At 33.4% G+C, this 23,768-nt stretch overlaps 1 protein-coding gene across 3 annotated transcripts in view; it reads left to right on the forward strand.

Moving 5' to 3' along the window:
• Window positions 1–23,768, forward strand: part of Csmd3 (CUB and Sushi multiple domains 3) — an 860,328-nt gene that overhangs the window by 603,222 nt on the left and 233,338 nt on the right. For all 3 annotated transcript variants that reach the window (XM_048358905.1, XM_048358906.1, XM_048358908.1), the window contains 4 exons: window positions 1,778–1,934; window positions 10,123–10,314; window positions 12,818–12,944; window positions 15,340–15,542. In XM_048358905.1, coding sequence (XP_048214862.1) covers window positions 1,778–1,934; window positions 10,123–10,314; window positions 12,818–12,944; window positions 15,340–15,542 — 679 coding nt within the window. The remainder of the gene's footprint in view (window positions 1–1,777; window positions 1,935–10,122; window positions 10,315–12,817; window positions 12,945–15,339; window positions 15,543–23,768) is intronic.

The raw sequence follows: 23,768 nt of genomic DNA on the forward strand, positions 1-23,768 counted from the left end.
ATTTAAGTCTTTTTTTTTTTTTGCTTTGACCCTGTGTTTGCAATAACAGTGCATATATCCACCAGTATCTGGAAATAAAGAATGCACAATTAATGAAACTTGTTAAGAAGAAAGATAAAGACCAAGTTCAATTTCTCTAAAACAGATGATGAGCCTTAACTTCCATGTAGGGAGGAATTAAAAGAGAAGACTGAATTTTGTCAAGAATGTACTTGGTGAATCCTTTCTCAGAGAAAGATTTTCTACTGGTTGAGGCATAATTTTGAAATTTAAAACTTAAATAAAAGATTGAAAAACAAAATCTTGGTCATTGCAAAAAAAAATAGGATTGTTACTATGAAAGTTCCAGTGAATGCTTGTTCATGAGACAGAAGGAAAAAAAAAGAAATGGATACATTTTATAAAAAAACTTACAATAGATTTGGAATATGTTTTATGTAAATAGTAGGCATCTCTGGTTAGAAGTGTCTTGTGTGGTGGGGAGGAGTAAAAGACAGTATAATAATCTAAACCTCAAAATATGTTTTCATTAGTTGAAGTAAAGAACTGCAGTCCACAAACACAATGAAAATTTCCCAATTGTTTAGATGTTTTTACCTTAACATTAAAAAATGACAAAGATAATTTGAGAAAGTGAAACATTGTATATAAGTTTATTATGTAGAATATTATTAAAAGTCTGTTAATTTTAAGCAAACAATTTATCTGGAGAAAAATATAATAAGAAGATAAGTTGTACCACTTAAACATTCCATTCTCTCTACCCCCAAATAAACAAGTTCTTTAGCATTAAGAAAGAACAAATTTTAAAATGACATGCTATAGCTTCAAAAGAATGAGCTGGATGAAAGTCTGTGGAGGAGCTGGTCAAATTTTCTGTATCGTTTTGTCTTGCTAATTTACCTTCTCAAACATTTGCCTGGATTTTAACTTAGACATTTTTTTCCTGTTGCCAATGAAGAAATTAGGACCTCAACCCTTTCTCTTCTACTGATCTACAAGCCTACACAGTAGCATTACATTCTCAATACCAAAAATAAAAAACATTAGTGAACATGAGTAAATTGTAGAATTTTTAGCAGAAATAAATTTTAAATTAATTTACATTAATTATGTTATGAGAAAAGTATTTGGTTACCTGAGAAAACTGCCGAGAACCAATTAACCAACTTTGGGAACCAATGTTAATATTAAGTACTCTAAATCTCAAATTGTCTTCCATAATAAGTTGGATAAGAAATGTATTCACTGCCTTACGTATGAAACTGTAATCCCTGTGTACATCACTTTGACAATAAATTAACTAATTAAAAGTTGTTGATACAAAACTAAAGCTATATAACCTACTTGAAGTATGTTTCGAGGTCTAATAAACTTATAACTTACAAAATTCCAATGAGGGGCTGGGAATATGGCCTAGTGGCAAGAGTGCTTGCCTCATATACATGAAGCCTGAGGTTCGATTCCTCATCACCACATATACAGAAAAGGCCAGAAGTGGTGCTGTGGCTCAAGTGGTAGAGTGCTAGCCTTGAGCAAAAAAAAGCCAGGGACAGTGGTTAGGCCCTAAGTTCAAGCCCCAGGACTGGCAAAAAAAAAATTCCAATGAAATCTTGATTAACTTGGGATTAACTAATGCATTTAATTGTTGAATAGTATGTACTGACATGGTTGTTAGGAACAATTTAACAATTTCCTCTTTCTCTGTATATGAGTACATTATTTTGTATTGACTATTAAGGCATATTTACATTTCGATTATAAATATACCTTGCAGATCTATGATGGAAAAGATAAGACAACACATCTACTGGGGGCTTTTACAGGCGCATCTATGAGAGGACTGACCCTTAGCAGTACTTCTAATCAGCTCTGGCTAGAATTTAATTCTGACTCAGAAGGGACAGATGAAGGCTTTCAACTTGTCTATACCAGTAAGTACTTTAGGAAAAAAATGGTGATTAGATAACTATGCTGAATATTTCTTTGTGAGGACAGTGTAATAATAATAATGAAATGTTATCTCATACTTAATTGTGAATTTTGAAATTTATAACTTCCTGCTTCTATGTGATTTTTGACCATAACAGTTCTCAAAGTTAAAGATAATCTATGGCTGACAACAGTAGAAACCACCAAAATTCAGAGAGATTAAATATTTTATAGAATTGGAGTTTATGGATTGACATATGCTTTAAGTGGTCCACCACTCCCCCAGAATACTTAAATACTAGTAAACTTTTTAAGACCTGGAAATTTAGTATCACTGTGAAATGGATACAGTGCTTGTGTAGTGTTTATAATCAATTAGATATTAATGAAAATGTCACAGTTTAAGATAAGACAAAGTAGCAGAAGTTTTATTATACTTGGGAGCCAAAATGCCTGATTAAAATAAATGTATATGGCTTTAAATTATTATGTTACTTTCATCTAATCAGACAAATATTAGATATCCAAGACAGAATAGTATGCAGATAGATTAACCAATTGTTACATATAACCAGTACCATAATATAAATAATGAAATAATTACATTAAGAAAGAAAATATATCAATACTTGTATCTAAACTCATATATATGCGTACACACCAGGAGAGAATTACTACTCCATGTTAACAACATTGTTATCAGCAATCAAGTTCTAGTTACTTAATATTTGACACTCAATGGATTCCTCATATTTTAAAACCATACATCTAAATATAAATTAAAAGTTTAAACATGGTAATGCATTTCCTCCCGAGGAAACTTTTTGTCATACAGTGCTTTAAAATCTAAATGCTCCATTACAAGTCTAATTTATTACTACTATTTCTGGGAGGTATGTTTTGTAACAGATGATTTTAGTTTTATTTGAAGTCACCCAGATGTCATTCTGTAGAAGGGAATTGATGATCATCTATTCAAAACTAAACTATTGTTTGATGGGTTACATTGTTACTCTATCAAGGCTCACCTGATAAATATCTAGGATGCTCATCTCTGAGGTAGTTTCTCTGGATTCAGATATTCTTTTGTTACTATCATTGCACATTTAATTGCCTAAAAATAAAGTCTCTGAGGGAATATGTATTATTTCGACTTCAAATATATTTGGACATTCTTAGTCTCCAAGTTTTGTAGGTTCAAATGTTTCAGTATTCTATAGAGAACATGGGGATTTCTAATTTTATATTCACATTACAGATGGGCCTTAGCTGATTTGGGATGCCTTTGCTGGAGTACTAGCTTATAAATTTACTTCAAATTATCCTGTTTAAACACTTTAATTTAATTACCAGCTTGTTGCTGGCAGTGTTAACCATAAAAACTAATCAAATGACCTATTTACTTTAGCTTTATTCTTAGAATATAATTTATTTAATGCAAATGAAAGTAGAAAATAAGTGAATTATAACAGAGCACAAGATATTCCATGTACTTCTATTACCTATAAACCATTTAATGGATAATTCAGCATTTCTTTTTCTCTCTATATTTTGAAAATAATCAGACAATTGAAGGAAGTATTGATTAATGGAGAATTATACAGTTCAATGTATTTTAAGAAAAATAGTAAATAACTCTTAAGGCTAACTTATACAGAAAATATAAAAGCCAATTTCATCAAGCTAGATGACACATCTCAGCCAAATGATCTGACCTAATTAATACACAGCCAATTTTTAATTACACCACACTAAAACAAGGAACAAATTTACAATGTATGAGACACACTGTGGAATATTTGATGACACCTTTCCATACTCAACAGATTAAAATCTAAGAAAAAAATGTCAGTGACAATTTTTGTAGTCATACCTTCGTATCTAGAATCAGGATCACAATAAATTTTTGAGGTTTCAATGCATGACTTTTATTTTTATTTTTTTCTCATCTATTGTCAAAGTGATGTACAGAGAGGTTACAGTTTCATACGTTAGGCCTTGGGTACATTTCTTGTACTGTTTGTTAACTCCTTCCTCATTCCCCTGTTCCCGCTTCTCCTCTCCCACTCCCCCCATGAGTTGTTCAGTTGGTTTACACCAAATGGTTTTGCAAGTATTGCTTTCGTAGTCATTTGTCTTTTTATTCTTTGTCTCTCAATTTTGATATTACCTTTCACTTTCCTAGTTCTAATACCAGAAGCCTGTATAGAACTTTTTTGCCCATTTATTTGATTGTATTATTGATTCTTTGGAGCTTTAATTTCTTGAGCTCCTCATGTATTTTTTCTTATCGTCAAACTGATATACAGAGCAGTTGCAGTTTCATATTTTAGGCATTGGATACATTTCTTGTAGTTTGTTACCTCCTCCCTCATTCCTCCCTCTCCCCTTCCCCTTTCCCTTTTCCCCCATGATTTGTGCAGTTGATTTACACCAAATGGTTTTGCAAGTATTGCTTTTTTAGTCATTTGTCTTTTTATTCTTTGTCTCTCAATTTTGATATTCCCTTTCACTTTCCTCATTCTAATACCAGTATATACAGTTTCCAATGTACTCAGATAAGATACAGTGATAGTGCAGGTACAACCACACCAAGGGGATACAAAAGGATCATCAACAATAGAAGCTATGGTTTGCTATGGCATGTTGAAAGTAATTACAACAGTTGTATAACAGGCGTGCAATAAATAAATAAATGTGCAATTGTGTTTCAATATTTTTTTCTGATCCCCATTGTATTCCCGTTATGTTTAGATGTATTACACCTGTTATTTGTGATCTTGGATTAGTTCCTGTTTGTAAATTTTCTTGTGGCAAAAATGGCCATCTATTTTATACATTCTTTCACTTAAATAGAAAGAATTGTGGGGTGGAGACCCAGGTCAGAGGGTGATCACTTGCTTAGCATGTTTGAGGAACAAGGTTTGAACCCTAGCACTATACATAAACATATACACAATTCTAAAACTAGGCTTTTCCATGCAAGTTTCATGCTCTAAATGGAATTTAGTAGGAACATATGAATAGGAATATTCTACTTAGTATAATGAATTAAGTAAATAAAATAATTTTTGGAGAGTAATATCATTGTAAAATAAGCTAATTTTGGGGCTTCCTTACATTATTTTACCTCACTAATGTTCATGGAATCAAATATTTTTTTCTAACAAATTTCTTTAACATACTTTGTAATTTTCTCTTCTTTTTTCCTCCATTCTTAGGGCTGGAATGAAATGCTAACTGTTTTGTTCAAGGCTAGTGCTCTTCCAGTTGAACCACATTTCCATTTCTAGCTTTTTGAGGATTTACTACAGAAAAGAATTCCACAGATTTTTTTCCCAGGCTGGCTTTGAAACACAATCCTCAGATCTCAGCTTCCTGAAACTTGCTAGGATTACAGGTTTTAGCCCAGCTTTCAAAAAATGTATTTTTAAATAATATATTTTATTTTTTAAATTTGAAACATTAGCTTTGCCACTCTCATGACCATACATGAGATGCAATAAGACAACGAATAGGTTGCTCAGTGGTCCAAGAAAATATTCTGGGAAACAGAATTCATAGTGCAAATGGAAAATATTCCAGGGAAACTGGGCTGGAATGCAGGGAACATGGGCTGAAGAGTGATTCTCGTTCTCTACTCAACACTCCAAACCTGGTTATTGTTGGAAGACAGTTCTTACTGATTGGTGGCTATAAGCATTTTATCATTCATTTGCTTTCTTCCTTGTATGACCAGTATTTGAAGGAACAACCATATCTGTATAAATATAAGGAAGTAAGTTCTCTTCTAGATAATAATAGTTTGACAAATTCCCAGAATACTTAATGAATTGCATTGCTTCATGCTTTCCTACCAAGATCAGGCCCATCTTATACATATACATACATATATATTATAATGTATTATATATAAATATATACTTACAAGCATATCTATCTTATAAACATATCTAGAGGAATTATTTTCAGGCTGAGAGTCAATTACTAATCTTGAAGTAGGTCAAGACAAAAGTTATATAGGAAGCTTATAAAATGTGACTGATGAGCACAAAATTAATTTTGGCTTACTGTATGGTGTAAACCCTACAGAAACATTTGTACTTATACACAAAGAGAAATGGAAGTGTTTGTTTATTGTAGCACTGAAATAATGTAAATGATTATTACCTGGAGATTAACTGAATTTGTTTGGGATTTGTCTTTAATGGACTATGAAGTAGCTAAAATGTGTGAAATGTGTGCATGCATATATACATATTCATAAAATTGTAGAAACAATTTGAGACCGAGTGATTCACACCTATAATCCTAGCTACTCAGCAGGCTGAGATCTGAGAATTGGGTCAAAGCCAATTTGGGCAGGGGATTCTGTGATATTCTTCAAATAAATATCAGGGGGGAAAAAAAAAACACAACAATGAAAGAGAAAGCTAGAAGAGGAGCTGTTGTTCAACTGGCAGAGCACTATAATTGAGTAAAAAGCTCAGATATAGCACCCAAGCCCTGAGATCCAGCATCAGGAACAATACAAAATAAATAAATAAATAAAATAATGAAATAGGGGGCTGGGGATATGGCCTAGTGGCAAGAGTGCTTGCCTCGTATACATGAGGCCCTGGGTTCAATTCCCCAGCACCACATATACAGAAAATGGCCAGAAGTGGCACTGTGGCTCAAGTGGCAGAGTGCTAGCCTTGAGCAAAAAGAAGCCAGGGACAGTGCTCAGGCCTTGCGTCCAAGCCCCAGGACTGGCCAAAAAATAAATAAATAAATAAATAATATAAATAAATAAATAATGAAATATTAGGCAATATCTAAAATATTTTTATTATTAAAAAATAATATAAATATTTGGAGAATGCACTATAAATTACTCACAAATGCAAATGTGTAGAAAAGTGTATATGTGAGGATAAAATAACCAGAGTATTTTGTTGGCTCTCAATAGGGAAAGAACAAAAATAATACCTGATAATAATACTAATATGAGTAAGGTAAAATAGTAATAAAACATTACTCTGAATACAAACTTTAATTAATAATCTGAAATAACTATGACATGATACAAGATGCTGATAAGATTCCTTATATAATAGTTTCTTACATAATCTTTGTAATCTTGTAGATTTCAAGTCATATCTTGAAACAAATTAAAAATCCCTAGAAAAATATGAGTATATGAGTTCAGTCTGTTAAATTATTCAGGAAGTCAGTAGAATTTAGATAATTTTCACTTAGAAACTGAAAACTTTTCATTTTATCAGTATATAATTTCACAAGAGATAGTGCATGTTTGTATTGTATTTTGTGTTTCACACATGTTTGTATTTAATTGCCAGGTTTAAATGTTTGAGCTCTCAACAAATAGACTGACAGCTGAACATTTTCAAGGATATGACAGTCCTGAATATTTATGACTAAGCTACAATAACTCCACTAAATTAGATAAAATTATATTTTTCTCTGTGGCTTATACAGTATTATCCATGCACATTTCAATCTATAATGAAAAGTACTATAATATAGCTTAATTTACAAAGAATATCTCCATTTTTACCTCATCACCAGCAATTGTAGATGACATTTACAGAATGCTTAAAGTAGGGAAGAATGAACTTGGTAATAAATCTTGAAAGCAGAGCTTGATTTCCATATTTATTTTGAGACGAGATCTATAGCAAAACTCAACACTCACTGAAATTTGAATAGCAAAGTGAATATTCAACTCTGGTGGAAGGAATGCATGCTCCTAATATTTGAGCCTGGACACTTTAATCATACTATTAACTATGCAGATCAATGAAAAGTAATGGGTTCTGAAATTTTTGTTTTTATGTAGGTTCCATCTATGTTTGAAAGACTAACGTGTGGTTTTTATCCTTTCTATATTTATATATATATATGCTTTATATATATTTTACATATATGTCATGATTTGAGTTGGTGGCCTCTGATCTGTATGGCTCAGTCTTTGAAGATGCTTACATTTGCTTTCTTCTAAAACATTTTGACCATTTCATTCCAACAGGAAATGTCTAATGCTTGCCATTTTTTTGTCTATCAAAATTCAATTTCTTACCAGAATTACCGTATTTTGGTGTTATATCTTAAGAGATAATTGGCTTTAAGAACTCATACACATTTGTGAATGTAATTCACCATCTCTTACACACAACTATTTGTGTTGACTAGGTCCTATGGATAAAAAGAAAATAAAACAAATAATTCTAGACTTAGATTAAAAAAAAGAAGGAAAGAAATGACTGTAGTGAAAGCAACTTTGAAAAAAGATTCCAAGTTTTCATAAATAACAGAATGGTTAAGATCCCCTTGAAAAGAGTAAGAGGATTTCTATCTCTCATCATTCAGAAATTATAGAAAACATTCAATTCATCTGTACAAGGTCTGGAGTCTTTAAATATGTTTGACATTCCAGGAAGGCAAAGGTGAGAAGACTGCACTAGTATATGTAAATTTTGAAGAGACATATTAAATATGCTATTGACTGTTCAGATAAGTGTGAAATAATATGCCCTGCATTTTTAAAGCCTTTATTACAGTTGTCCCTTCTGTGTTTGCAAGGTAGACTTTCTTTTCTATGAATCTATCTATCATCTGTCTGTCTGCCTGTCTGTCTGTCTGTGTGCCAGGATTTACACATTATTTACATGATGTAATTTAAAGACTAATAACCTCTTTTAGGGGTCTTAGTTTTACATACGTTGTTAAAAACTAGAGAAATTAAGGGTGGGAATTTGTGATCTGCTTTGCACAGTTTTTTATTTTTATTTGATTTTGGGCTTGTTTTGTTTGCTTGGCAGTTCTAATCTAGTTTAATTTGATCATGTCTCTATTTCTGTGTACAATATGTATATATTTTAAATCATAATTTGGGATACAAATTATTTTTTCTCCTGTACTTCTGTCTTAAAGAACCCATTTCCTGCATTCCTCATGGAGCTGACGTATATTACCATTCCAGCATGTGGGTAGAAGCTCTCATCCCTCAAAGTGTATTTGTTTTTGTTGCTAACGAATCTACATTTATTGCCAATGGGTAAAAGCTGGAATGTTCCCAGAGATAGAAAACCAGATGTAGACCTTTACCCAGTTTTTCTAGATTATTTCATCATGTCAGCAAGAACTCTGAGAGAAAACAAGCAAAGGAATTAACAGGAAGTTTTATGATAACCCACAATGAGATTCTCCCAGGATTTGGGATAGTTAATTTTTTCAGGAAACTTGAATGGAAAGGAGTTTTATTCATGATTTTCAGGAAAGGAATTCTAAAAATATGTCAGATTTTCCTAGAATGGAGTTTGTTGTCCCTTTCCATTGGTTTTCACATGTACCACCATTGTCACATGCATGGTAGGATAATTGATTATAATCGCCTGCTTTATTTATAATAAAGATCTGCCAAAGGTAATAAAGATCAGACTAACAATCTGTTTTATTTATAATTACATAAAAGGACAGATAGTGGTGGTCCCTGTAGACCATGTCAGTCCCAGGTGTTTGTGAGCAGTGTCCTAGTTTGCTGCTTGAGTGGTCACATTGTATATTGTAGTAGAGATTTGTGGTTACTTTGGCCTCTTGCCAACATGAAGACTACCCCCCCCAACACACACACACACACACACACACACACACACACACACACACACACACACTCACCTTTCTTGCCTACTTCCCTACTTCATATTCTCCAAGAGCAAGAGGTACACCTCAAGATCTTCAACTCCTGTATTTGGAAAAGGGTTTAAATAACAAGAGATAATCTCCCCGTCGCCCCCCATAATTTTGGAAAATCCAAAGTTTTTAAGAGTTTTCTGCAGGCACCAGCAATAAAACCAAGTATATATTTCTTGTTATATCACAGTACAGCTGTCAGAATCTAATATTAACTATAAATTGCATGAAACTGGCAGGAAGATTAGTAATAAAAGCCATGATGTAGTGATATAGACTGCATAATGGATAAACCAAAAGTACAACAAATCCCCTTTATCAAGAAAGAAGTACTTTGTCTTTGTGGTTATTGTAGCATACCAAATGATGTTGGGAACAATACAACTAGCAGTAAGTTTATGATCATATTGAAATAGTAAAGGAAAGGAGCAAAGTGTGTACTTTTCAATTCTCTTTCCTCAGTTTGCCTTTACTCTGTTCATGTTTATCTCAAAGGTTTTGAACTTTCACATTGTGAAGATCCTGGCATTCCCCAATTTGGATACAAGATCAGTGATCAAGGCCACTTTGCTGGGAGCACTATCATTTATGGATGCAACCCTGGCTACACACTTCATGGAAGTAGCCTTCTCAAGTGCATGACAGGAGAGAGAAGGGCTTGGGACTACCCCTTGCCTTCCTGTATTGGTAAGATATTCTGCATTTTCATTGAATATGTCTCTTGAAGTGTTTTTGAAATATATCCTTCTAGTCTCAAATGACTCCCTCTGTCCAGACACAATTCATACTTCGTTAAGAAGTTAATAAACTAGTAGCTTAATTTCATGTGAAGTTTCCATCTTTTTATTGTCTTATTAATGTGTACTTATCAAGGTACACTTGAGGGGATAATATGATCTATGGGGGATATTGAAAGCATATTAACATATGAACTTATTTCATTTCTATTCTTGCATAAATAATTAACTCACTACAAACATGTCTATAGTTTTAATTGTGTTCATATATTAAACCCAGTAATAATATTTATTTTATTTTATAAAATTATTGCACATCTTTAAATCAAAATGATTTAAAAAATAAACTATTCTCAATAACTTCAAAGTTATATGTATATGTGTGTGCATCAAATAAAATGAATTGACTTTTATCCATATAGAACACAGAAATGAGTTTCAACAAGAACAAAACAGGTGATAATCAATAATATAAGTTATATTGTCTTCATGAAGCTAAAGAGATAACAAGATAAAGACATTGTTTTCTCTCCAGTATGGCCTGGTACCGTGTTATGTTTGTACATTAGTTAATACATTACTGGGTATGCGAGGGTGAAATAGTATTGCACATAGTGTGGATACAGACCTTCCTTTCTTGTTCAAAAAATCAGGTACTTCCCCAGTTAGAACACCAGGGTATCAAGAGAAAACAACACTGAAACAACTGATTCCCAATAGGCAAATATACTGATGCCATTGGTGGGGACAAAGACATGTTGGGTCAGACTTAGAGCAATAAAGCACAAGGGATAAAAATTCATGTACAGAATTTATATAATCAGAGTTTCTTCAGTAATGAGTTCTTCTTTTCAAAAAGTAGTGGGTTTTAGATCTTCCTCAGGGCTTGAACTCATGCTAGTCCTTGGGACTTGAACTCAAGGCCTGGGCACTGTCCCCAAGTTTATCCACTCAAGGCTAGTGCTCTACCACTTGAACCACAGCTCCACTTCTGGCTTCTTTTTTTTCAGTAATTAATGAAAGATAGGAATCTTGTGGATTTTCCTGCCTTAGTGGACTTTGAACCGGAATTCTCAGGTCTCAGCCTCCTGAGTACATAGGATTGAAGGCATGGGCCACAGAAGCATGGCTGGTTTTATTTTACATCTTAAGAATTAATTACTATTTACAAAAAAATCACCCACTTAGTATTGTAAGTTAAATTAATGTCACATTAACAATTGAAAAACTTGCTAGCCTGCCACATGTGCCTTGGATTTAGCAGCAGCCCAACAGTTCAGCCAAATAAAGTTTTCTCTTCTGCCCTGCCCCCCAAACAAAAATAACTACTCTTTGTTTCCTCTTTGGTGTGTCAGTCAAGACTCTCACCCCATCCCCACTCCCCCAAAATAGAAAAGAGAACTAAATGTACTCTACCTCCACTCTCTTTCTCTATTTCAATTTCTTTCTCTTTAAAACATTTCTTTATTTTTTTATTTTTCTTTTTGTAAAGAACATTTTCATGAAGTTGTGTAGACTGGTAAGTCCAAAATGTACAGGGAAAAACAATAGATAGTAAACTGAGGCTGAAGTAAGGCTACTGTTTAGAAGAGAAATATTCGTTTCTTACAAAATAGCTTTTGCTTTTCTAACCTTTCAACTCTTTGAATGAGGCTTATCTGCATAATCTGCTGTAAACTCCTTTTAGATATCAACCAAAATTAGGATATACCTTGACAGCTAAATCAGCATTTGATTAAATAACTAGATGTATAGTGTGGACAGTTGACACTTTTGTAAAACATGAGATAGGAGTTTGGTGGATTCTTATTTCTCCAGTAGCAGGTAGTATCAAAAATAATGCCAGGAACTATGAACACAGTTTTAAAGAGTTTATTTAGTAAAGAGAAAGTGAAGGCCACTCAGAAGAATGAGCCGCAGTACTCAACCAGTGGGCGCATCCTGCAGTCTTGGGAGTAGAGTGTTAGAAAAGGGGAATAAAAGGACAATGGTATCTCAAAATCTGGGGCCTGCAATAAAGATCAGTTTCTCTCAGATGTGGGGATAGCGGGATGATGAATTATTCAACCAATAATTCATGGACAGTAAGTAACTTGCCATCTGTTTCTCCTTTAAAGTTATCATTGCTTAACAACACATCTTAAAATGTTTCAAAGCTGAACTCAGAGACTTTGAGTATATCCTTTTAAAAATAGATTCATCATTGGGCATGTTTTATTGTTTTTTATGTGATCTGGCAGGAGGCACAACTATTTTATTGTATGAAATATTCTCTCTCTACTTAATACTTTAACCTAAGAAAGTTTATATAGAAGTGTTTACTTTCAAGGAGAAACAAAGTAAGTCTTTGGTTTCCTTAAGGTAAAGAAAGGACACTTTTTGGAGAAATTTGTATATTGTCCTGAGCAGACTGGTATTCAGTTGTGACTTACATCATTGTGATCATTTACTAGCTGAATGTGGAGGTCGTTTCAAAGGAGAATCCTCAGGAAGAATCTTGTCTCCTGGCTATCCTTTCCCATATGACAATAATCTGCGTTGCATGTGGATGATTGAGGTAGATCCAGGAAACATTGTAAGGTAAGGAGATCCCATTCTCTTAACATTACTAGGAAATCTGACTTTGATGATTCATATCTATATGTAATATCAAGAATTAAAAACATTTTTTAATCTTTGCTAAAGGAAACATGGTCTTTGAGTGCCTAAACTAAAACATGAAATATTCCTTAGTATGATTTTGATTTAGGAAGAAGGTTTTCATACCTTTTATTATTTTTTTTAAGTCCTGAGGCTTGAACTTAGGGCCTGGGTACTGTCCCTGAGCACCTTTCAGTCAAGGCTAGTACTCTACCACTGGTACCACAAGAGCACTACTTCCAGCTTTTTCTGTGTTATTTATTGGAGATAAGAGTCTCTTGGGATTTTCTGCAGGGCTAGCTTCCAATCCCCATCCTCAGATCTCAGCCTGCTGAGTAGCTAGGATTACAAGCATGATCCACCAATTCCTGGCTGATTTTCAAACTTTTAACAGGGCTCAGAGCTGGAGAAATTACACCTCTAGGGTCTTTGCTCTTTTAATTTTTGGTGACCACCAATGTTGGATCCATTAGTGTGATAGGTGTATAAAGTTGATGAGTCACCGTCACCAAGTTCAACTTCACTAACTTCTAGAAGAAATAATAATAGAAGTAGAACTGAATACAATTCTCTGTCTGCTCATCAAAACACATTTCTAAATTGTCTGCTTTGGACACCCAAGTTATATCCTAATTTCTTTTGTGGGTTTGTAGGTGGTTCATAATTCTTTATCCTATGGTAAGTACTAAACTAAATCAACACTGAAACTAGGTTTTTAAATCCTAGACCAAAGGTCCAGGAGTCCCAAGCTAGGCTTGATCCCTTATAGCAAATAAAGAGACATGGTGAAGAGCAGAGTAAGGCGATTTAATACCTGGCAGTCTTGGGAAGGCAACAAACAAGTCAGTATATCTTCATCCTTCTTCAGAGGTGCAGACATTGGCTTCAGGAAAAACAGGATTATGGGTCAGAGAGTGAGAAGGTTCTGCACAGTTAAAACTATCTCACATTACCAGTGTGGCCAGGCTAAACTTTGGCTCTGTTTCTGGCCTTGGAGGAATTGCACAAAGCTGTTATGACCACAGGTTTATGATGTTAACAGGAACAAGTTGACTGAGATACAGTTGCCTGGGTGTTTTGTTATTTACTTTAAGATGATAAAAAGAAGACAAAGCCTGTTTGGGGATAGTGTGACGTCCATGAAAAATGCTTATGCGGGCATTTTTCCTTGGAGCCAAGGTGATACTAAAGTGACTACAGCAAAGGACTGTGTTTAGAACAAAGGGTAGAGCAACAAAGTTACAGGCTTTTAGTTTAATTCAAGGGGTTCTGAAAAGGCATCTTTAAAAAGTCTTAAATATTTCCTCTTACAAGAATATCACATCCCTTCAGTAAGAGAGCTTTCTTTTCTCTGTTTTATGGGAATATATTAATAAATGAACAAAATCTTTCCTGGCATATGAAGTAATTAGTGTGTTATTGTTCTCTATAACTCTCAAACTTCAGAGCAGTTATTATTTGAGTGAAATTTCAGTCATACTTCTGGATGGCTCACTCCCCTATATTAAGATGTTGAATTTTGCAAAGAAACATGTAGAAAAAGAGATGCTCCATAGGATCTGTCCTAAGTCCTTTTCTTTAGTCTAGATGATACATTTTCTTATGGACGTAGTAGCCTTATTAAATTCAAAAAAATTAAACTCAATAGAATTATGGGATTATTTTAAAGAACAATTTGATAGTAATATGTAACCCAAATTGAAAGTTATAGAACATGCAAAATGTGAACTAGAATATAGCATAAAGCCTGCCCATCTAATTGAACTGCTTATATTTGTACTTGCCACAAACTGTGTCAGACACTATTTTTTTCTCTAGGTTGGCAAAAAGCAGGGTACATTTAAAATGAAACAGTGGTAAAGTATGTACTGTGCACTCACACATTCGAAGTTCATCTTAGGACTCAGCCACCCTGTAGGCAATCATTTCATCTATATGAATAACATTAACCAACTTTATGAAATTGAAGTAAAAATTTGTTCCTGTTCCATTAGGTCACTATAAGATTTAAGCAAAGAAAATGTATGCAATGTATTTTATACAGCATCTGGTACTTAGAAAGTCCTAGATAAGTGCTACCTTTTGTGAGCACAGTTAAAATTCATGAACAATGAAAAAACAAACTGAAGCTACTGAGATTTACAAACTGTTTATAATCTCATTGTAAAGCAATAATCATTTCAGTGCTCAAGAAAAGTTCACAAAGGTTATATGTGCTGTTGCCATTATTCATTTTTATTTCAGTTAATACTTAATAAAAGCCAGGAAGTGTATTTGTTCTCTTCTTTATTTACAAGTGAATCCTTGTTGACAGAGATGCTTGCTTCTCCCATAGCCTGCAGTTTCTTGCTTTTGATACGGAAGCGTCACATGATATTCTTCGAGTTTGGGATGGGCCACCTGAAAATGAGATGCTTTTAAAGGAAATTAGTGGATCTCTTATTCCCGAAGGGATCCACAGCACCCTCAACATCGTAACCATCCAGTTTGACACAGATTTTTATATCAGCAAGTCTGGATTTGCAATTCAGTTCTCAAGTGAGTCTTTCTTTTTTCATTTCTTAAATGCAAAACTTAATGATTCATACTAACTTGACTAATCAATATTTTCATTTTAAAAGATTAACAGACTGAAGTATTATTATATCTGGTTTTCCTGTTCATTTACAGGTAAGGTAAACTATACATGGCAAAATGCCAATACTTTTTCAGTATTAATTGAGGACACTTTCCAGTTGTCAATGCAGTTGTCCTTTATATGAGAGTGGTGATTTTAAAAATTCAGGTAGTAAAAAGGTTTATAAAACCAAAGTTTACATGGGTTAAGCATCCATTATCCAAAATATATAGGGCCAGAACTGTTTCAGACTCAGAATTTCTATGAGTTCTGGATTATTTGCATATACCTAATGACATATCCTTAATGAAATTCAACTCGAATCAATTTATGTTTAGTATATACATGATGTACATGGTTCAGAGGTAAACATAATCTGTATATGCCATCAAATATTAATATCTTTAAACTGTGAAGTTTTAGGCTGGCACTTGTAGCTTATGCATATAATCCTATTTATTCAGGAGGCCAAGATCTGAGACTAGTAGTTCAAATCCAGCCCAGACAGGAGAGACTCTAAGATCATTATCTCCAATTAAATACAAAAACAAAACAACCACAACCACAAATGTGGAGCTGTTGCTCAAGAGGTAGAGCACTAGCTTTAAACAAAATAAAGCTCAGAAACAGCACCTAGTCTCTGAGTTCAAGCCCTAGGACTGGCATAAAAAGGAAAAACAAACAAAAAGATATATTGTAGATAAAGAATGAAATGAATATTTGGCTTTATAGAAAAGTCTACCATATATTTTCACAAATTTAACATTTATTCTATTACAGATATTAATGGTATGTTTACATTTATCTTTGACAAAGAGCTCCTAAAACAATGAAATGATATGAATTTGAAATAATTACCAGTGTTTTGGGTTTATTTTTTCACATTCGTTTTATTTTTTTCACCAGTGTTAAACTTTTAAATATATTTTGTCCTGTAAAAGGAATTTTAATGTAATAGAAATCATTAGTGTAAACCAAAAAAAAAATGCTATTTTGCTTTTCTTGCCAATTCATTATCTACTTGCTGGTATTATATTAAGAAATGTATGTTTGTATAATCATAAAAAATTTGTATTAATAGAAACCTATCAAGATTTTCCAGGTCATCTGTGAAAAAAAATACAACTAGTTGTTGAGCTAATATATCAAAACACTTGATTGACATGTGATTAATATCAATGCACTGTTTTAAATTATGTAATCCAAGCTTCTCTGAGAAAAGTATAATTTCAAGAGTCAATATCTTCACTTTTCACTTAAGACCTATATTTTGAAAAAAGGAAGAAAATGGGAATTAAAATAATCATATAGCTTGTAAACGTAAATGAGATCTACTTAAGAAACAGTAATCACTTTAAATAATATTCATACCTGCACTATATTCTCTTCTTTCTCCATGTTTCTGTCTGTTTGTCTCTCTTCTCTCTCTTTCTGTCTGTTGCTGTCTCTCTGTCTCTCCCTCTCCATCTCCCTCTCACCGCCCTCTGTGTGTGTGTGTGTCTGTGTGTGTGCGTGTGTGTGTGTGTGTGTGTGTGTGTGTGTGTGAGATTAGGAACAACAGGACAAAATGTTAGAAAACTGTTCAGCCTATGTTCATTTTAGTGGTAGCTTAGCAATTAACTATCCTCCTTTCTTTTACTTTAAAATTAGCAATACACTGTACTTTCCATGTAAATAATATTGTGGTTAAAAATCTGTGTACAGGAATGTGCAAAGAAACTTTAGATTCAGAAACTTCATTTAATTTGTTCACTCCTAGTCCCTTCAGATGCCTAGATTTATGACTCATGCCCCCATATGCTTGAAATGAGAATAATTTCATACTAGGTATATTGTAAATGGTCAGAAGTTGTCATTGTGTCATTACTTTAGACCTGTATGTCCTTAATTACATCATTATTATAAAGGAAAGAGAATGCTTTCCCTTATAATCTATTAGTCATAATAAAGTTCTACACCTTAATCAACTTAACTTCCTAATAATGGTCCCAAATCACTCCATCAAAGGCCTCACAGCCTGAACCAGAGGATACACACACATGAAGCAGAGAGAAGCTGGGGAGGATGCAATCGTCCTTTACATAGGCAGGTTGATTTTAAAATGAAACTGGAAATAATGAATTTTATAAATCCCCTAATTATCAAACAAGTAATATTCAAGTTAATATGCATAGATTACAGACCAATAATCAACAATTACTGGTTAAATCGGTTTGCAGGTCTGAGGAAAAAGTCATTTTTTACTAAATATTTTTGCATAAATATTTTTACTAAATATTTAGACCACATACTCTATCCTACTTGTAATTTTTTCCTCAGTGTATAGAGTGTAACAAATGATTTAGATTTGACTCTTTTGGAAATGATTTTATTATGTGGCCACTGCTCCTCCCAAAATATGTTTCTTTGCTTTCAAAGTATCTATACAGAACAAAGATTGGAGTACTGTAACCTGCTAAATCATAGATTTGCTTTTACAATAAAAATTAGAACTATTAGAAATTATGCATAAGAATAGTCATAAACCAGGAGAGTCCTAGAAAATCTGGATGTATTTACATTGTCAGGTTCTTATTTGGTGCTCCTTCAAGCCCCCTTTTAGAACTCCTTCCTCTTCTGATTGAAGAAAAGTTCCTTATTAAAAGAGTACTCCATTTTAATTAAAAAGAAAACCTGAATCAAGCAACAATAACTACCATCTTCATCAATGAGATGCAAACAATGAAGTATATTTTAGCAAATTTGGTGAAGTGTGAATTTAAGTGAAACTTAGGTCACATACCAACTTTATACTCCTCATCAAGACACAGCAGCCTCATGACTCCTATCTACAAGTCTGCACGCCACTTGTGCTTAATCAGAGCTACTTAAGTCGGCCATTGCCACTCCATGCTATCGTATGTGCCATCCTCGCTTCTCAGCAGTTGCCTTTCTGTCCTTTGCTTAAATTTGTAATTTTCCAAGCTTCTTCCACTCCAGTTCTGCAGGGAAGACATCATAGGGTTTCATACTGTCATTTGTCCACAAAGTAGTTGATTTGAACAAAGCATTTTCCATACTCTTCACTCTTTAACCTCTTTGTTAAGGATCTGTCCCTGCTGGGTAATACAAAATACCCAGGCTCATAGCTTTGATTGTTATAAATTTTCAAGGAAATGGATCCCCTAGCCACTAGGATCTGAAGTCCTCCAGCCTTTAAGACTGCATGGCACCCTGCCTTTGTTCCTATCATCATTACTGCTCCCTGCACTGCTTTATTAGTCAAGTCGCCACACACTTCATTCTTCTTGCTAGCTGTTCTCTCCATTTCTATCTAACTGATCTTCCTGAAAAGTAACTGGCACATCATGCTTCAATTTACAAACCACATGGCTCAAAAGTTAAGACTCAAGCATTCTGTCAGTAGCTTTTATGACTGTATATTAATGCTTGTTTGCTTGTTTCTTTTTCTTTTCTTTTCTCTGACTCTTGTTCTGCATGTTTGTCTTTTGGCCCATACATTTCCATTTTGATACACAAAATATACACACAAAATGTGAAATCTACAATTCTAACACATCTAGCTTTATTCTTTTGTTATGAATAATTTATTTGGATTATTTGTAGTTTCATATAAATTGTCAAGATGGGAGTTTTTTTTTTTTAATTTTTATTATCAAACTGATGTACAGAGAGGTTACAGTTTCATATGTTAGGCATTGGATACATTTCTTGTACTGTTTGTTAGCTCCTCCCTTATTCCCCCTTCCCCCTCCCCCTCTCCCTTTCCCCCCATGAATTGTTCAGTTCATTTACACCAAACAGTTTTGCAAGTATTGCTTTTGTAGATGTTTGTCTTTTTTTACCCTGTGTCTCTCGATTTTGGTATTCCTTTTCAATTTCCTAGTTCTAATATCAGTATACATGGTTTCCAATATACTCAGATAAGATACAGAGATAGTGTAGGTACAATCACAGGAAGGGGATACAAGAAGATCATCAGTAATAGAAGCTACAGTTACACATAGCACATTGAAAGTAGTTACAACAGTGATATAACAATCGTTTCCATAACATGGAGTTCATTTCACTTAGCATCATCTCATGTGTTCATAAGGGTATAGCTATTGGGCTCTTGTGATCCTCTGCTGTGACTTGCCTAAACCTGTGCTAATTATTCCCTATAAGGGAGACCATAGAGTCTATGTTTTTTGGGTCTGGCTCACTTCACTTAGTATAATTTTTTCCAAGTCCTTCCAGTTCCTTACAAATGGGGCAATGCCATTCTTTCTGACAGAGGCATAAAATTCCATTGTGTATTTGTATCACATTTTCCTGATCCATTCCTCTACTGAGGGGCATCTGGGTTGGTTCCAGATTCTCGCTATGACAAATTGTGCTGTGATGAACATTGTTGTGCTGGTGACTTTAGTGTGACTTTGTTTGTGGTCTTTTGGATAGATACCCAAAAGTGGGGCTGTGGGGTCATAGGGGAGCTCTATGTTTAGCCTTCTGAGGAATCTCCATACTGCTTGCCAGAGTGGCTGAACCAGTTTACATTCCCACCAACAATGAAGTAGGGTTCCCTTTTAAGATGGGGATATTTTCTATCCTAAAAAAATGTACTTGGGATTTTGATAGAGATTTCATTATAGTTATAGCTTTGGGCATTGGGTGTTTTAGCAACCCATGAACATATATCATTTCTCCATTTGTTTTCATTTCTTTTTAATCAATAATTTGTAGTTTTCAGTATAAAGTATTTCATCTTCCTAGGTAAGTTATTGATGCAATTATAAAGGCAAAATTTAAAGTATTATTTTCTTACGCTGTATTGTTATAGTTTACTTACACACAGTTGGGTGTTTTTTTTCCCTGACTTTTACATCTTGAATTAATTTGGCAATCTGTAATTAATATTAATTGGTTTTTCAAATTCCTTTTCCACATATAAGAACTTATCACTTATATCTGGGACAGTTTGACTTATTTCTAACATAAAATGCCTTTTGATCTTTTCTTCCTAATTTCTACACTTGTAACTTTAGTACTGCACTTAATAGAAGTGATAAGAGTGCCTATCCTTGTTTTGGCCCTGACTTAGAGGAAAAGTTCTCAGTGACTACATACATAGTACCTGTACTATGTATGTACAGGCATACATAGTACATACTAATACATAGTACCTGTCAGCCAGGAACTTTGCTTAGTTGGCTTTTATTAAATAAATTTATATCACTAAGAATTTCAGATATAAGAGCAGCATCTTGGGCTGGGAATATGTGTAGTGGTAGAGTGATTGCTTCATATACAGCACCACATATATAGGAAAGGCCAGAAGTGGAGCTGTGGCTCAAATAGTAGAGGGCTAACCATGAGGAAAAAAAGCCAGGGACAATGCTCAAGCCCTAAGTTCAAGCCCCAGGACTGGCAAAAAAAAGAAAGAAAAGAAAAAAGAAAAAAGAAAAAGAAGAAGAGCAGCATCTTTTTTTCATACATTTTCAAGTAAATTTTGCAATCTTCAATGCAATTTGAAAAAAATGTATCTAAATACATAAACAGAGGGGGTAAAGTTTTATTAATACTTGTCTAGTATATATGGGGACCTGGATTTCATCTTCAGCTCCAAAATTCAACATACCAATAGCCCAAACAAGCAAATAGAAATCATTGCAAAAATAACAAAAATGTAGTAAGGCAATGTGAACATGGATTGACCATAACAACAATTTGAAATGCATTTAGAAGTCCACAAAAGAGAGTATATACTACAAATAATTATTTTATATGTCTTGTTTAGTGTCCTGACAATTCATATGAAGATATTTGTAGGTATGTATAGATTATTCTAATTTCTTATTTATTATTTTTATTTAAAATAATCTTCATGTAGATTACTACTTTGAGAAGTTTGTTGTCAAGTTTACTGTCTGAGATATATTTTTACATCACACAATCTAAATTATCTTTAATGTATCTTCTGCTTAAGATATTTTCAGTTTGAGTTAAAATATGAGTATACTACAGCAACCACCTTAGTATTTTAAAGCTATTACGTGTGTTCTTCCCTTCCTAACCCATTTCTTTGAAGAAGATGGATGCCAGCCTATTGGTATTTGTGAATCCAGGATTTGGTTCTGCGTTTGGTTCTTTGTATTTAATTCATGTGAAATCTGAACTGACTGGACAAAGTTTCTAAATTGCAAACTGAAATCAAACTGATGCTAAATATTGTCTCTCAGAAATAATGTGAAACTGTTTAAATAGGATTTCCTCTCCCTTTTGCTTACTTTTTTTAGTTAGTCCCAAATATTAAAATTCTATTTCAAATTCAATCTTTATATAGTAGTTTATAATCTTTGGATGTAGTGTTAGTTTCTTGTGCAGCTAACTTTAATACAATTCTATATTTGTATTCCAAAAAAATCAAAAAGAAACTATAGCATTGCTTATATTCCCACTTTTGGTGGAATATTTGAGCCTTGGAGTCAGGAAAGGCAGGGAAGTCCCATCTACTATTAAAGACAACTACCTTGTCAGATGTAGAACTCGTTTGGGCAGCTATTTGGGTCAATAAACAAATGCATATGCTTTTAAAAATCATATATTATATATATATGGAAGTGTATTAAAGCCCTGACTTTGGGGTTTCTTTTGAAATAAATATGTTTGGCCATGTTCATTCCCTCCTGGGTTGATGGGAATATCTTTTCCCTGCTGCCATCTACTTAAACCAGTCTTGCCATATCATTAGATGTATCCTTAGAAATAAAATGAAAGTCTAAAGATAGCCACATATCTTTGTAGCCAGCAAAGTGCAGGCCTAATGATGATGGTGAATGTTCTTTGTAAAATTGATGGTTCATGTACAATGTCAAGGACAAACTTCTCCAAAATAAAATCCACCTCTAAGTGAGCATCTGCATTTTATGTATTTTCTTATTGATTTGTCTTTGAATTGGGTTTTCCTTCCAGGTTAAATATTCCCATTTCAAATTTGATTTAATTATAGATGCTAAGGAAATAAGACTGAAGTCCCCCAGAGACTATAATGACATATTTTTAGTCAATACAAAAATATCAGACAAGCTGGTTACTGGTGTCTCACGGATGTAAACCTAGCTACTAGGAAGGCTGATAACTGAGAATGGCAGTAAGAACCCAGCCTTGACATAAATAACCATGAGCCTCTTCTCTCCAGTTAACCACCCCCAAACTGCAACTGGAACTGTGGCTTGAAGTGGTAAATGGCTAGCCTTAAGCAAATAAGTTCAGCTAGGGGACAGCACCTATGTTCAAGCACCAAGACTGGCCTTCCCCTCTTCACAAAAATGAAAGCATCAGTAAATACATAAAATCAGGTAAAAAAATGGAAGAGAGGAATATGAATACCTGTGAATACTGAATTTAAACCATGTTACTGAAGACCCCAAACAAATATTGAAAATCTATTAAATTACTTATATTGAAAATATGTTAAATTAGGCTATCAATGAATATTAAAATATAAATTTCTAAAATTTTATTTAAAATATATTTCTACAACATATCACTGGTGAAACAGAAAATTAAAATTTCCACATAATTCTTTAAAAAGCACATAAAAGATTTATATGATACCTTTTTAGATGAGGCAACAAAAGTTCAGAAAATAAGACACTGATCAATATTCTTTTCTTAATACAGCAGAGATTATAAAGTAATGTTTTTGCTTCTACTGGCATTGTTAACTCCACCACACAACACAAAAGTGCTTGTTTTAAAAGGTCTTGACATAAACAAATATAACCCAAACATTTCACTTTCTAAAAAGGACACTTAAGAACTTATGAGTAATGTTAAAATATTTATTGTTCATCATATTCCAAAATGTAGTAAGAAAATTGTAGTGCTAATTTTCTCATGGATACCACAGTGGAAATTTAGAATAATCTGTCAATAATCCAAGTAATCTTCTCTGTTTTAGTTGAAATGTACGTAAGTACTAGTAAGAATTATGTAATCTATTTAAAAGAAATACACATTTCCAATTATAATATACTCTCATTTACATGGAAACAAACATAAGAAGTTAAAAGAATGTTTATGGCAGTAATAAAGTACAACAATAATATGTCAGTCAGGTATGATAGTAGTTACTATTACATGCTCTCTTGTGAAAATAATCT

The sequence above is a fragment of the Perognathus longimembris genome, chromosome 12 (genome assembly GCF_023159225.1).
Source record: "Perognathus longimembris pacificus isolate PPM17 chromosome 12, ASM2315922v1, whole genome shotgun sequence".
Classification (NCBI taxonomy): Eukaryota; Metazoa; Chordata; class Mammalia; order Rodentia; family Heteromyidae; genus Perognathus; species Perognathus longimembris.